This window comes from Chenopodium quinoa, unplaced genomic scaffold (genome assembly GCF_001683475.1).
Source record: "Chenopodium quinoa cultivar QQ74 unplaced genomic scaffold, ASM168347v1, whole genome shotgun sequence".
Classification (NCBI taxonomy): domain Eukaryota; kingdom Viridiplantae; phylum Streptophyta; class Magnoliopsida; order Caryophyllales; family Amaranthaceae; genus Chenopodium; species Chenopodium quinoa.
In genome coordinates, this window is record NW_018745177.1 from 3057175 (window position 1) to 3072145 (window position 14971).

At 36.9% G+C, this 14971-nt stretch overlaps 3 protein-coding genes across 3 annotated transcripts; 2 read left to right on the forward strand and 1 right to left on the reverse strand.

Moving 5' to 3' along the window:
• Positions 1-225: 225 nt before the first annotated feature.
• Positions 226-3371, forward strand: LOC110710847. Its single transcript, XM_021889187.1, has one exon. It carries the CDS (start codon positions 561-563, stop codon positions 1380-1382), a length of 822 nt encoding a protein of 273 aa, XP_021744879.1. The 5' UTR covers positions 226-560; the 3' UTR covers positions 1383-3371.
• Positions 3372-5551: 2180 nt separating this feature from the next.
• LOC110710841 lies at positions 5552-6169 on the reverse strand. The gene is made up of 2 exons (XM_021889181.1): positions 5994-6169; positions 5552-5882 (listed from the first exon to the last, which is right to left on the reverse strand). The coding sequence occupies exons 1-2, from the start codon at positions 6167-6169 to the stop codon at positions 5552-5554; spliced, it is 507 nt and encodes a 168-aa protein (XP_021744873.1).
• A 3912-nt stretch (positions 6170-10081) lies between these two features.
• On the forward strand, positions 10082-14966 carry LOC110710868 (importin subunit beta-1-like). Its single transcript, XM_021889209.1, has 3 exons — positions 10082-10467; positions 11776-14192; positions 14286-14966. Exons 2-3 carry the CDS (start codon positions 11788-11790, stop codon positions 14482-14484), a joined length of 2604 nt encoding a protein of 867 aa, XP_021744901.1. The 5' UTR covers positions 10082-10467; positions 11776-11787; the 3' UTR covers positions 14485-14966.
• Positions 14967-14971: the final 5 nt, after the last annotated feature.

Below are 14971 nucleotides of genomic sequence, written 5' to 3' on the forward strand. Positions count from 1 at the left end.
CTATAATCAGACTTTAACACCAACTCCTTTGCTGTCATAGTTACGGATTGGACTTATTTCATAGTCAAGACTCAAAGAGTCAAGCCTTTGAGAAAGTTATTCTTAACCTGAAGTTATTGTTACTGCCTTACTGGTAAAACTTACAAAGTTACAAAGAGTTTACAAAGTCCTCTTTTTTATTTTAATTTATTTATTTATTTTTTCTTGTAATTATTGTAATTCATTAATAATCTTTAGAAAAACATGGCAATATAAACTAGTATTAAAAAGGTTTCATCACTACCTCAAAATTATTAGCAACTTAGTTCTGAACCACAATTTTTTTGTAGAGGTCCTGTTGAGCCACCTGTGACTTGCCAAAAGCAAAAAACACAAAATTAAAAAAGACTTAGTTGAATGCACGAGAAATCACAGCTTAAACTCCTTTACAATAAATCCATCCAACAACCATTACCATTTCTCATATCTCCCAAAAAATCATACTTCAAACTTAACATGATCAAACAAAAGTATCACTTGTTCATAACCCAACATATATCCTGTAAGTTTAGAGAGTAGATATGAAAGACATTGATACAAAACGCCCGAGGAGGTTAGATCTCAATGCTCCACTCTTGTCAACCAGACGATCTAACTTTACTCCGGCGACTGTTAGAGATATGAGATCTAGCTTAGAACTATCGCGTACAGGCTCCCTACGTGGTTTTTCTAATAGGGTGCCCTTCTCATGGGAGCAGAGTCCTGGCAAGCCTAAATATGCTATAACAAGTGATCATAATGGTGTGGAAGAAGGTAATAAAGTCTTGCCTCTTCCTAAACCACCTCCAATCCGTTGGCAAGAAGACGAGCCAACATTAACCAACCACAAAGACGGTGACAAAGGAGACTATGGTGAAGGTATAGCTGACAACGTTGACAAGAAGAAGAACAACAACGACAACAATGATGATGGGGGTAGTTTTTCGGATGCTATAGACTTGTTCTCCCTAGCAGAGTCATTAACTACTAGCGAAAGACTCGATTTGGAGAGTGATTTTAATGGAGATAATGGATCATTGTCACCAAATTTCATGATCCAAAGATTTCTTCCCGCAGCAACTGCATTGGCTGCATCATCATTGTCAGCTTTAGCAGCTAACAAAGATAAAAACAATCATCCTAGTAGTGATAAGAAATATATGGGGGTGCTTTCGAACAGCAATCATTTTAGGGATGGATCATGTGTTCCTAGAGTAGCAGGGGAAGCATACTCTTCAACTAAAGGTTGTGGGTTTCAAATCTTTTTTCCATGGCGCGCTAAACACAGACTATGTGGTGTTAAGAGTCCAGTGCGACGCGTTCATGCCAACATGAAACGTCAAATTAGCCCAAGAAAGAAGTAAAAAGAAATTTAAACTGGCAAGATACACGAATCTAAAGGTTCTCCTATCTCAGGGATAGAAATAAGTAATCATATGTAATAGATTATTGTATGTAACCATTGTAGTGTCAAGAAATGTAAGATGTCCATATTAATGGAAAATATAATGTATTTACACTATATTGAGCAATTTGAGATGAAATTTTAAATCTAGTTTCAACTAATGCACATCAACGTTGTGCAAAATCTCTTATACGAAGTTGTTTCAAAAAAAAAATATCTTATACGAAGTAGGTTCATATGTGGTTCTTGTTTTCAAAATTAGCATTTATAATGGTACATATAATTAATCCCTATATGCTTAAAATTAATCCCTATAAGGTAAGAAAAACACAAGCGTGTATATGAAATATAAAAAACTAATTAGACTATATTCTCATCTTTATTCTAATAATAAACGATAAATATTTGTTGGTGTAAATTAAAAAGCCAATGAGAAAAAAATATATATATTTGTAAAAAATTATATAAAAAAATGTTGATGAACTTATGGAGTAGATTTTATTATTCGTTTCATTTAAAATAAAAAAATAAAATTAAAGCCTTTTATCAGTCTGGCTTAAGTTTGAACCTTTGAAGCCAATTCTTTAAAAGAAAAAAATAAAATCAAGAGTAGTTTTCCAACAAAAAAAATTAAGAGTAATTTCAAATTTTATAGGGGGAAAATTAAAACTAAAAATCCCGCCTTTGTCCGGTCTTCTCAAAACAATCCCACCTTTGACATCAATATTCTATTAACAGGCTATGACTAGTTTTGATGGGTTAGTAACCTATTGGAGAAGGTAACATACCACGTGTCGATTTTCTATTGGTCAAAATATTGAAAAAAAAAAAAAAAAAAAAACTCCTTCCCTCCTAGCCTTGTTCCATTTCCTCCTTCCATGGCTTCCCAACCACCTTCCCCTCCCTCTTCCATAAATACACCGTACCATTGCTGCCCCACAAATTGATTGTTAAAGTAGAGAAATCTTGGAGAAAACGGCTTAGCCTTTGCATTGATAATTGACACATATATATATACAATACAATAGGAAACCTAACAAGATAAACTTAACATAAATACACCAAAACCGACTCTAATACTCCCCTTCAAGTTGGAGCATGCAAATCGCGAATGCCCAACTTGCGTGACAGAAAACCAAACTGCTGTCGTCCAAGAGCCTTGGTGAGAATATCTGCCAACACTATTAGAAAGCAGGTCATTTCCGACGGACGAGTTCCGACGAACACGTTATTCCGCCGAAAAAACCAAAATTTCTGACGGATTTATACTTCGTCGGATATTTCCGACAAATTTAATAATTCGGTCAGAAATCCATCGGTAATTTCCGACGGAATATAAATCCGTCGGAAAATATGCACTTTCCGATGGATATTTCCGTCGCAAATTACTATTTCCGACGGAATTTAAATCCGTCGGAAATTTCTGACTCGGAATGTATTTTTTAAAAAAATAATTTAAAATAATAAAACCCTAAATCCCTAATGCATCCCTACCCACTTTCTCTTTCCGCCTCCTATCTTTCTCTCTCCTATTCTCTGTTTCTTTTCTCCATCTTTCCTCTTTCCTCTTCTCTTTTTGGCCTCTTCCTTCTCTCCTATCTTTTGTTCTTCTTTCCCTTCGATCTCAAACCACCACCACCACATCTTTCTTTCTTCCCCTCCTATCTCTAACCACACCTGCCCACAACACCGGCGCAACAACAACAACAATATCGGAAACTACAACAACACAGCTGCAACAACAACGCACAACCATAACATCCTTACAACAACAACGGACAACAACAACAACGACTTAACAACATCCAGATCTAGTTGTTTTTTTTTAAGTTTGAAAATAGTTATTTTTAATTTCATTGTAATTTTAGTTTATAAATTTTGTTAAATAATTGTATATTTGTTTATTTCTTTAAATTTATTGGGTAATTTCGTTGTTTTGTTTTGGTAATTTTCGATTTTTTTGCCTAATTTTAGTTGCCAATTTTTTTTGGTAATTTTTGTGTAAGCTTTGGTTAATTTAATTAATTTTGGTTAAATTGGTTGTTTCGGTTTAGTGTAGTGGGGTTTGGTTGGGGTGGTTTCGCTGTGGGTTAGGGTTATCGGTGGTGGTGGTTTCGGTTGTGGTGGGCTGGGGTGATTTCGGTGGTGGATCTGGGTTCGTTGTTGGGGGGAGGTTATGTCGTGGTGGGAGAATTGCAGTTGTGGTGGGGGTGAATTGCGGTGGTGGTGGGTTTAATATTAATGGTGGTGGTGGGCGGAGAATAGGTACGGTTTAGGGGTGGATTTTATTTATCTATTTTATTTTTTGACCTTTCTGACGAAAAATTCCGTCGGAAATTTGCGACGGAGTTGTTTTCCGTCGGAAATTTACAACGGACTATTCCGGTGCCGGAGTAGTTCTTTCGAGAGAAAAGTCCGTCGAAAACACGTTTCCGAAGGAATTTCCGACGGAAAAGGTCTTTTTTCCTACAAAGTGTTTTCCGACGAATTTTAGAGTGTTTCCGACGGAATTTTTCCGTCGGAAATGGCCTGTTTTCTAGTAGTACAATTGATGACCAGTCGAAACATATGAGGTAGAAATATGACCGTTTATCAACTTATCACGAACAAAATGACAATCTACCTCAATATGCTTCGTACGCTTATGAAATACCAGTTTCTTAGCTATACGCAGGGCTGACTAATTACCACAAACAACTACGTAGGCTTAGAATGATTAACGCCGAGAACAAACAACAACTACTTCAACCATTTCAACTCACGAGTAGTGAATGCCATAGACCAGTATTCGGCTTCAGTCGATGATGTGGATATGGTAGGTTGTTTCTTAGTCTTCCAAGAAACAGGGGAACGACCTAAGAAAACAAACTAACTTGACAAGGAACGCGGAGTCAACGACCACGCCGCCCAATCACTGTCACAAAACGTCGTCAAGCGTAAATCCTTCATAGGTCGCAACAAAATACCTTATCCCGAACTACCCTTAAGATAGCGCTAGACACGAATGGCCTCATCCCAATGAGAAACCTGTTGAGTTCTCAAACATTGTGCCAAAACATGCACTGAATAACTCAACTCTGGTCGAGTGACCGATAAATACACCAATCGTCCGACCAAACGACGATACTGCTCCGGTTTAGCAAACGACTCACCGGAAGCATGTGCAAGACGATGATTCTGCTCCATCGGAGTGTCAATGGGTTTACAACCCAACATCCTTGCTTCAGTCAAAATATCTAGAGCATACTTTTGTTGAGAAAGAAAGATGCCCTCGGATCGGAACTCTGAGCAACCATAATGCCTGAGAAATACTTAAGCAGACCCAAATCCTTCATATAGAAGCATTTGTACAAATAGGCTTCAAATCGAACAATAGCATCATGAGAAGAGCCTGCAATGATCAAATCATTGACATAGACAAGAACATGCAAAGAAACACTGCCTTGAACATAGCTAAATAGAGAGTAATTAGCATATGAGTTTTTAAAACCAAAACCTCGCAGTGCACTAGACAACTTCGAAAACCACTATCTCGGGACCTGTTTCAAGCCATATAAAGACTTCCGCAACCTATAAACTTTGCCAGGTTTTGGAGTACCGTACCCTGGAGGAAACTGCATATATACTTCTTTATCCAAATCACCATGAAGAAATGCATTATGGACATCCATTTGATGTGACTCCCAATTCAATGACACAGCAACAACTAATAAAATTGTACCATACTCGTCTTTGCAACAGGAGCAAACGTCTCATTATAATCAACACCTTTAACTTGTCGGTTTCCATGAACAACCAAACGAGCCTTGAGACGTTATTACCACGAGAGCTACTAGCATCACTAGCAAATTGAACCTTGCCCTTACCAGATGACTGACCTCCACGACCACCACGACCTCCACGCCCCCACTCGGGAAGCCATGAAGCTCAAAACAGTGGTCCTTATCATCACCAGAATTCTTATAATAAGTACACTTTATCCATTCGGAAGTTCGGCCGGAAGCCATACCTGTGTCATTGAAACCAACAGTTGCAAAGGAAGAAGAGGTCTCATGTGCCTCAGACACAGATTGCTTACGCTCATCAGCAATAACCTTAGCATAAGCAACATTCATAGAAGGCAAAGGATCACTCATCACACAAAGTAGACACAACAAAATCAAACTTCTTAGGTTCCAAACCAAGACAAAACTGATGCAACGACTCATTCTCATGCAACTTAGTATATTCTTTCGCAGCGGAACAAGAACAATCAGGAAATTTCACATAACTAGACAACAAATTCTGCAATTTATTCAATTCACCATAATAAACTACAACAGAACGATCTCGTTGCTTGCAATCATTAAAATCATGTTTCAATTCAAAAATACGAGGGCCATTACCAAGAGAATAACGATCACATAAATCATCCCATAAAGTTTTAGCATCATCAGGAATAATGACAGTAGAACAAATACTAACATTAAGAGTATTATAAATCCAAGCAACAACAGTAGAATTAACAATACCCCACTAACGATACTCGGGATGTTTAACGTCTGGCATGACAATAGAACCATCTACAAACCCAAGCTTGCTCTTGGAACGAAGGTTGTTGCGAATCGATCTCGACCACTTTTGATAGTTGTCGACGGTATGCAACACAGGACAAATCGCCAATTGAGAACCCTCACTCGGATGAAGGTAATAATCAGTTAACGGCTCGTACTTTGGAGGAAGAGGAGTTAAATCGTCGCCAACCATCACACCAAATTAGGAGCACATAACCACACAACACGAAACAAGAGACACGCACCACGTACACGACGAACGCAACACACACACACACTCACTGTTGTGCAACAACAAGACAACAGCAACACCAACACACACAGACTGCACTAGCACGCACCACACACACGAGCACGCACCACACAATAGCAGACCGCACACACTCGCAGCTTGCAACAAACTGCAGCACTACACAGACTGCACCACCGCACCACACAAGAAGCAAAAACACACCAAACACACCCACATCATGCAGCAACATAACCACGCACACATGCACTACAAAACAGCAGCGCGCAGCACACCGCACAAAATGAACAGCAGCACGCAAGTAGATGCACACCACACACACATACACCGAGCACCACAAACGCAACACCTAAACGAACCAAAACTTAACCACAGTCAACGAACAAAAAATTAGGGAATTTTAAAACCATAATATAGTCCAAATTAAAATAAAAAATTATAGAATTAATTCTTAAAAAAATCGAAGCCTAATCTTACAAACAAATTAATTTGCGGAATTGATTTGAAAACAAACCAAGGATCGAAAAAAAATCTCTAGAAATTAGGGAGGTTGTGATACTATGTTAAAATAGAGAAATCTTGGAGAAAACGGCTTAGCCTTTGCATTAATTAACACACACACACACATATATATACAATACAATAGGAAACCTAACAAGATAAACTTAACATAAGTACAATATTAACATAAATACACCAAAACTGACTCTAATATTGACAACCACCATCCAACCACCCCGTCTCACGACAACAACAAACCAACAACAACAAAATCCCTAAAACACCTCCCAACATGAGCAAGTCGACCCCAATTAAGAAAAAAATAGTTTAATTTTGAAGCTTTTGCCTTCAATTATTATAAACTATCTCCTCAATAACTAAAAAAAATGTATTTAATTGGATGAATTGTATAATTTATTTGATTTTGTGTGATTTGATATAGTGATGAGTAGAGTTGCAACAACAATTTAGGGCTGCTTGATTGGTATTAGCGAGGAAGGAGAGTTAATATGTGTTGCAGAATTGATGGGTGGGGTTATTGTAGTTGGCTAGACATGAGCTTTTTGGGGGGTTATGGTGTTTAAACTTTAAAGGGTGGGATTATGTGTGGGTTTGAATGTGGAGTGGTAGGAAAAAGATAGGTGACGTGAATGTTCTAATTCAAGGTGGCGACGGTGGGGATGTTGGTGGTGTCAGTGGTACGGTGGTTGTGGAGAGGAGGGAGAATTAAGAATAAAGAGCAAAACAAAATTATTTTTTTTTAAAAAAAAAAACTTAACATGTAAAACAAGTTGTAGCTCAAAAGGACCGTTAAAAGAAGATGAGGGGTGAAGGTGAGATTATTTCTAGAATAATTAAAGCTGAGATTGTTTTTGGAAGACTGGACAAAGGTGAGATTATTTCTAGAATAATTAAAGCTGGGATTGTTTTTGGAAGACTGGACAAAGGTGAGATTATTCTTTTCCAATTTTCCTTTTTATAGGGGTAGGAGCAGTTTTTTTTTTATTATTTTTTTAAGGATGTGTGGGAGCAGTTATGATAAGGTAGTTTATTTTTTTATTTTTTATTTTTTATAACAAATAATATTTGATACTTAATTTTTTATTTTAATCATCAATAAAAGAGGTAATATTGAAAATTGAGAAGGACAATTTGGGGATAGTGAAATTTATCACCCAAAAAGTCTTTTCTCTTTATATATTACTAAAGATAGATATAATTATTCTTTTATACGAAATGCATATAATGACATTCTAGTCATTGACGCATTAGTATTTTTAATCATAACCATATGTTCTCAATATTAATCCTACACCATATATTAAGTTGATTAGATAATTAATCCCTACATGCTTAGTGTACCATAGAAATATTCACTATAGTAAAATAAAGGAAAATTTATCAAAAACCTCCATGCAAAACACAATTTTTTTTTTAAGAAATCGTCTTATAAATTTTTTGTTTGCTAGAACACACCTTAACTTTTATTTTTTATTTATTTATTTATTGGCAAAAACACACCTTATGTCGGATTTCAGAATATTCAAGTTTTCATAATTTCTCTATTTACAATTATTTCTCCCAAAAATATTCTAAGTTTTCATTTTCAAATTCAAAATTTAGATTTCATTCTCACAATTTCAATTTTCAAATTATTTTATTTTAATTATTTCCTTTTTTTAAAAAAAAAAACTCTTAAAAATCAATTATATTTTTCGTCATTTATTTTAAATTTGTTATGTTTAGTTGTAATATTTATCTTATGGTCATCTTATTTCTTGAAATGTTCTTTATATGATTTAATGATGTTATTTATCAAAAAAATAATGTATTATATGATTTAATGTTGTACAATAATTAATTATTTACGTTATGTTCTTTCTTTATGTCCCTTTATTATTTAATATAATGATATACTCCGTAGGTTTATTAGATCTTTTGATAAACTATTTTAAAGATCCATGTTATTTGATTGAAATTGCAATATCTTCTTAAAGCTGGATACAGGGCTTTCGGAGACCTTCTTCCGTCTTCCCTTCGCCTGGCGGCGAGAAGAGGGGGTGAATGAACTACTGAAATGTATCTTCTTTTTCTATGTTATTCATTGGTCGGTCCGTCGATTGTAGAGGAATGTCCACGGTCCTGCCTTTGTTCCAACTAGACCTTTAGAAATCGAAAGAATCCATACTCATATATTATCTTACAAGATTCCTTTTATTTGCTTAAAAGACGAGAAAGCTAACCAGAAATGAAAGATGAAATAACTGGTCCAGCGATGACTTTTCAGAAGTTTGACACCACATTGCTTTATAGTCAAGAAAGACAGGGGGCTCTTTTTCAGGCTGATCATTTTCATTAAGGCAAAGGATGCAATAGCCTTGGCCGAAGCCAAAAAGAGGTTGACCCACTTCAGTGCTCCCCCCGTGGGTTGGGGGTCGCATCTGTATACTTTAGCTACCACATAATGTTCATTTATTTTGTAATGTTCAATAAAATTTTGCTTTGGATCATGCGAGGTAATAAAAAAATAATGTTCATTATATTATATTATTATCATGTTCATTATTAACATTACGAATGTTCTTTATAAAGTCGTCTTTGCCACAAATTGTGATGTGTGCTCCAACACTTTTTTTTTTTTTTGAAAAACAAGGCAGAGTTGTTAGCTAGGTGTGATTCAAGGACTGGCTTGGAATGGTGGACATAGGCGTGACTAATAATTGTCCATTGATTCGGAAACAATTATTCACTTGTTAGTTGAGCATTGCCCAACTAACTCCTCTTTTATTCATATGGCTAGACTGAGTAAGCAGCAAGGTTTCATGAAAATCATCCTCGAAACGGATTGCCCATCTCTTTCCAAACGACTTGAACAAGGAGCTGTTTTTCTTTCAGAGCTGGATACTGCACTTGGGGAGATTCTTGAAATTTGTAGTGTGTTTGATAATGTAATTTGGTCTCATGTTAAAAGGGATGGCAACTTCGTTGCGCATCACCTTGCTAAGTTTATTCCGTTTGGGGTTGAACAAGTGTGGGTTGAATGTTGCCCCCCAGAAATCTCTCTGTGTGTACTTTTTGATACATTGTCATCTATATAAGTTTCTCCGGTATGTTTTTTTTAAAAAAAAAACTAAAAAGAAAATAATAATAAAATAATAAATAAGTTTATTTCATCCAATAATCTTTATAGTACTTCTATTACACCACATATTTAGAAAAAAAAAATGTCATTATTGATCCTCATAGTCTCATAGATAATTCAAAAACAAATTTTAAAGTCAAAAGATTTGAACCATCTCATCAAAACCCCTAAAAATTGGACCCAAATATCTAAAATAGCCCTACTCAAAAAAAAAAAAATATGACCGGTGCTAAATTTGAAATTCTAGGGTTTATTGGGGTAAAACGGGCAGAACGGGCAGCAATACCTCTCGTTGTTCCCACAAAACCACAAACAACCACCTCCTCCCGCTTCTTCGACACATTCGAAATACCCTCTTTTTCTCTCTCCTCTTTATATATTTTCATCGTCTTCTACCTCCTCCTCTTTCTCTCTCTTCTCTGCCCCTTCATTTTCTCTCTCCTCCTTCACCTTCTTCGATTCTTTCTCTCCTCTCAAAATCTTCATAATACCACTCAATTAGGGTTTTCAGGGTTTAGGTTTTTGCTTTCTAAGGTGCTGTTGTTATCAACCCTAATTTCTCGTCATTTTATACAGGAACACTTTGTGTTGTGTTGAGGTAACTAACTTTTTTCTCTCTTTTGTTATGTTTTTTTTTTTTTTTTGTATTTTTTTTTTGGTTGTGGAATTTGATTTTGGATGTAATTTGTGATAGATCTGCTGTGTGTTTGGTTGATTGATTGGTTTTTTGGTGTTTTATTTAGGGTTTTTGAATTTTTCAATTTTAGGAGTGGATTTCAATGTTTCATTTGATTTTGTTGATTTTAGCGGTTTTTTAGGGTTCTTGTTATGTTTAGGTGTGTTTTGACGTTGTGGATTGAATTTTGTGCCTTTTTGTTTTATAGTTGATAAAAAGAAATTGCTTCCAAATGATAGTTTTGAAATTATAAAGGTCAGTGATTTTGTTTAATATTTTGAAATTGCGATGATATATTTGATTAGCATTTGATTTTGCTGCAAATTTTGAAATTTGGACATTAGTTGTTACAGCGTTCAATGTCGAGTGCAGGGTTTGATGTTTCTTTTAGTTGATTATCTTGGAAGAAAATTTGACGAATATATGTTTGATACTGATACTATTACTGGCTTTTCTGCTGGATTTTAGGCGTTTAGCAATTAGTGTGAATGTTTGTTCAGCAATGTGTAATTGTTTTTTTATGATTCCAGTTCAAACAATTTTAATTGCTTTGTCATCCCAATGATTTTAGATGAGAAATGAAATAAAGATATGTTTTATTGTTGAATTGATGGTAGCGAATAAATCATACATTGGGCATGTCAACTAATTAATGACTTGGGAAGGAAAACATTAGATAATAAGGTGAAAAAAACCACTCTTTCTATACCAAAATAAGTTACAACATCTTGACATACATGCCAAAAGCAACAATCCAAGGTATATACAGTTAATTATTAGTAAAAATATGAAAAAGTTGATATTATGAAACTTTGAATTAACTCCTATTTAACAACATATTTCAAGAAATTTATTTTTGTTTTTAATATGATGCTAACTATGATCAAAATTAGTATGTAAATAGTGAAAAAAATACAGCGTGCTTTTATTCCGTGATGGATGGAGTAGTATTTTAGGGTCATAAGGAGCTTTTCCCTTTTTTTTTTTCAGATTAGGACTTGTTCAAGTGTCTGTTGTCTCGGTTTGTTCTTGATAAATATTTTATGATGTTGGTGTTTTGAATTTTTATGGTGTCATGTTTTTTGTTAATTTTTTTTTTTAATTTGGTGTTCTGCTCCGTTAGCTGTTGAATTTTTAATATGCTTATCTAAAGTTATTATACCTTAGCATACTGTTCTTGGCATAATCATTTTTCTTGATATGTGATCACTATTGTCCTCTTACATGCAGTGTTAAGAGAAAATGTCCATGGATATTACTTCATATCTGCTGGCAGCACAATCACCTGATACTAAAACCCGCACAGAGGCCGAGGCTAGCCTCAGGCAGTTCCAGGAACAGAACCCTTCTGGTTTTCTGCACGCATTGTCAGCTGAGCTTTCAAATGATGGAAAGCCAATGGAATCTCGTAGGTTGGCTGGTATAGTGCTGAAAAATTCATTAGATGCTAAGGATGCTTCTCGGAAGGATCATCTTGTGCAACAGTGGGTGGCTATTGATGCTTCTGTGAAGGTGCAAATCAAGGAGTCACTTTTGAGGACATTAATGTCTGTGACACAGGAAGCATGGCACACTTCATCTCAAGTAATTGCCAAAATTGCTTCCATTGAAATTCCAAGGAAGGAGTGGCCTGATCTGATTGGATCTTTGCTTAATAACATGACTCAACCAGATGCTCCAGCTTCATTAAAGCAAGCAACACTAGAGACCCTTGGATATGTTTGTGAGGAGACATCCCATGAACAGCTGGAGCAAAGTGAAGTGAATGCTATTCTGACAGCTGTTGTTCAGGGAATGAACTTTGCTCAACATAGTGCAGAAATTCGCCTTGCAGCAACAAAGGCACTATATAATGCTCTTGCTTTTGCAGAAACTAACTTTAAGAATGAGATGGAACGGAGTTACATCATGAAGGTGGTTTGTGAAACTGCAACATCTCAAGAAGTAGAGATTAGGCAGGCTGCTTACGAATGTCTTGTGGCAATTGCATCAATGTACTACATAGTGCTTGAACCCTACATGCAGACTCTCTTTGAGCTTACATCAAAAGCAGTAAAAGGGGATGAGGAGATTGTTGCTCTTCAAGCAATTGAATTTTGGAGCTCCATATGTGATGAAGAAATCGATATTCAAGAATCTTATGAAGGGCAGAGTGACCAGTCTGATCCCTCTCATTCTCGCTTCATCGAGAAAGCTTTACAGTTTTTGGTACCAATGTTATTGGAAACTTTATTGAAGCAAGAGGAGGATCAAGACCAGGATGACAGCACTTGGAATCTGTCTATGGCTGGTGGGACATGTTTGGGTCTTGTGGCGCGGACAGTTGGTGATGCTGTCGTGCCGCTTGTGATGCCTTTTGTCGAGAGTAACATATCTAGCCCAGAATGGCGTGCCCGTGAAGCAGCTACATATGCATTTGGCTCAATCCTCGAGGGCCCTAGCATTGAGAAGCTCTCACCACTAGTTCATGCGGGTCTGGAATTCCTGCTTAAGGCAATGAATGACCAAAACGATCATGTAAAGGACACAACTGCTTGGACATTGAGCCGCATATTTGAGCTGCTACATTGCCCAGCTTCTGGATTTTCAGTCATTAATGCTGCCAACCTCCAACCTATTCTGGGTGTTCTACTGGAGGGCATTAAGGATACCCCACATGTGGCAGAGAAGATTTGTGGTGCTATCTATTACCTTGCACAAGGTTTTGAGGAGGATGGAGCAAGCTCATCTACCCTCACACCTTATCTCCCACAGATTATAGCTTCTCTCATCGCAGCTGCTGATAGAACAGACAGCAATGACTCTAAACTACGGTCTGCTGCGTATGAAACATTAAATGAGGTGGTTAGGTGTGCTAATGTGCCAGAAACAGCTCAAATTATTGAACAGTTGCTTCATGTTATAATGAACAAATTATCACTGTCTTTTGAGCTTCCAATTGATAAAGAAAAACAAGGGGATCTGCAAGCCCTACTCTGTGCTGTCCTACAGGTCATCATCCAAAAACTTAATTCTGATGAGACAAAAAAGATCATAACAACGTTTGCCGATCAGATCATGATCTTGTTCCTCAGAATATTTGCTTGTCGCAGTTCTACAGTGCATGAAGAGGCTATGCTTGCAATTGGTGCATTAGCTTATGCAACTGGACCAGGCTTTGGGAAGTACATGCCGGAGTTCTATAAGTATTTGGAGATGGGTTTACAGAATTTTGAAGAGTACCAGGTCTGTAGCATTACAGTTGGTGTAGTTGGTGATATTTGCCGTGCCCTGGATGATAAGATATTACCTTATTGTGATGGAATTATGGCCCTCCTTCTTAAGGATCTCTCCAGTGGTGACCTACATCGTTCTGTCAAACCACCAATATTCTCTTGCTTTGGTGATATTGCTCTTTCAATTGGAGCACAGTTTGAGAAGTACCTTGGGTATGCTATACCCATGCTACAGAGTGCATCTGAGGTGTGTGCTCAGATGGACACAGATGATGATGAGATTATGGAGTACGGCAACCTTCTCCGGCGCAGCATCTTTGAGGCTTACTCTGGAATACTGCAGGGTTTGAAGGATGCTAAGCCTGAGCTCCTTGTTCCGCATGCAAAACATCTTCTGCAGTTCCTAGAATTTGTCTTTAGAGACAAAAATAGGTGTGTCTGAACCCTACCCATTCTTGGTGTCATATCACTTTCTTTCATATTTTGTTCTCGTCTAATCTTAATTATGTTCTGGTTGTGGTGCAGAGATGAGAGCGTGACAAAAGCTGCAATTGCAGTCCTGGGAGATCTTGCAGATGCACTTGGTCAAAATGCAAAGATATTCTTGAAGGACTGCTCATTTTGTGTTGATTTCATCCACGAGTGTCTCGAATCTGGTGATGAGCAGCTTAAGGATACCGCATTATGGACTCAGGGGATGATTGGTCAGGTTATGGTTTCATGAGAAGCAGTATTTTAAATCGCTGCAGGAAAATTGTCAGCATGCGTCATTGCCTCTGTTCTAAGCCTTGTTGGGGGGGGTATCAGGTATGGGTTATGTCAGGGTTTAAGAGTCTGAGGTCCAGTATTCACGTCGTGTCTGACGTAAATTTTGGTCTTCGCAAGGTTTCAGTCACCTAAGTTGTTTTGGTGTCAAGATCTGGGTCGGGTTAGGGGTTGGGGTACTTGGGGGGAGGGGTTGATCCTTATCTATATATAAGGTCACTGAATTAAAAGGGGTGGCCTCCTATTGGCCTTGTGAAACTTTGATTAATTCAATGCATCCACTACTTTGGTGGTTTGAGTCTATTCTGTTTGCTTCATAATTTCTCCATCAATTATTTTTTAGTGCATTAATCATGTGGTTTATGAACCTATGCTGTCATTGGAATGCTTTGTGCTGAAGTATATAAAATTAATGTCTATAATTTGACTTTTCTTGTGCCTTAATA

Excerpts from the sequence above, each read along its gene's own strand:
- LOC110710847 (XM_021889187.1), top strand. The coding sequence starts at position 561 with ATGAAAGACATTGATACAAAACGCCCGAGGAGGTTAGATCTCAATGCT.
- LOC110710841 (XM_021889181.1), bottom strand. The coding sequence starts at position 6,169 with ATGGTTGGCGACGATTTAACTCCTCTTCCTCCAAAGTACGAGCCGTTA. Across the intron at positions 5,883-5,993 it reads CGTTCCAAGAGCAAGCTTGG|TATTTGTTCTACTGTCATTA; the intron begins GTTTGTAGATGG and ends TCTTAATGTTAG.
- LOC110710868 (XM_021889209.1), top strand. The coding sequence starts at position 11,788 with ATGTCCATGGATATTACTTCATATCTGCTGGCAGCACAATCACCTGAT. Across the intron at positions 14,193-14,285 it reads GTCTTTAGAGACAAAAATAG|AGATGAGAGCGTGACAAAAG; the intron begins GTGTGTCTGAAC and ends GTTGTGGTGCAG.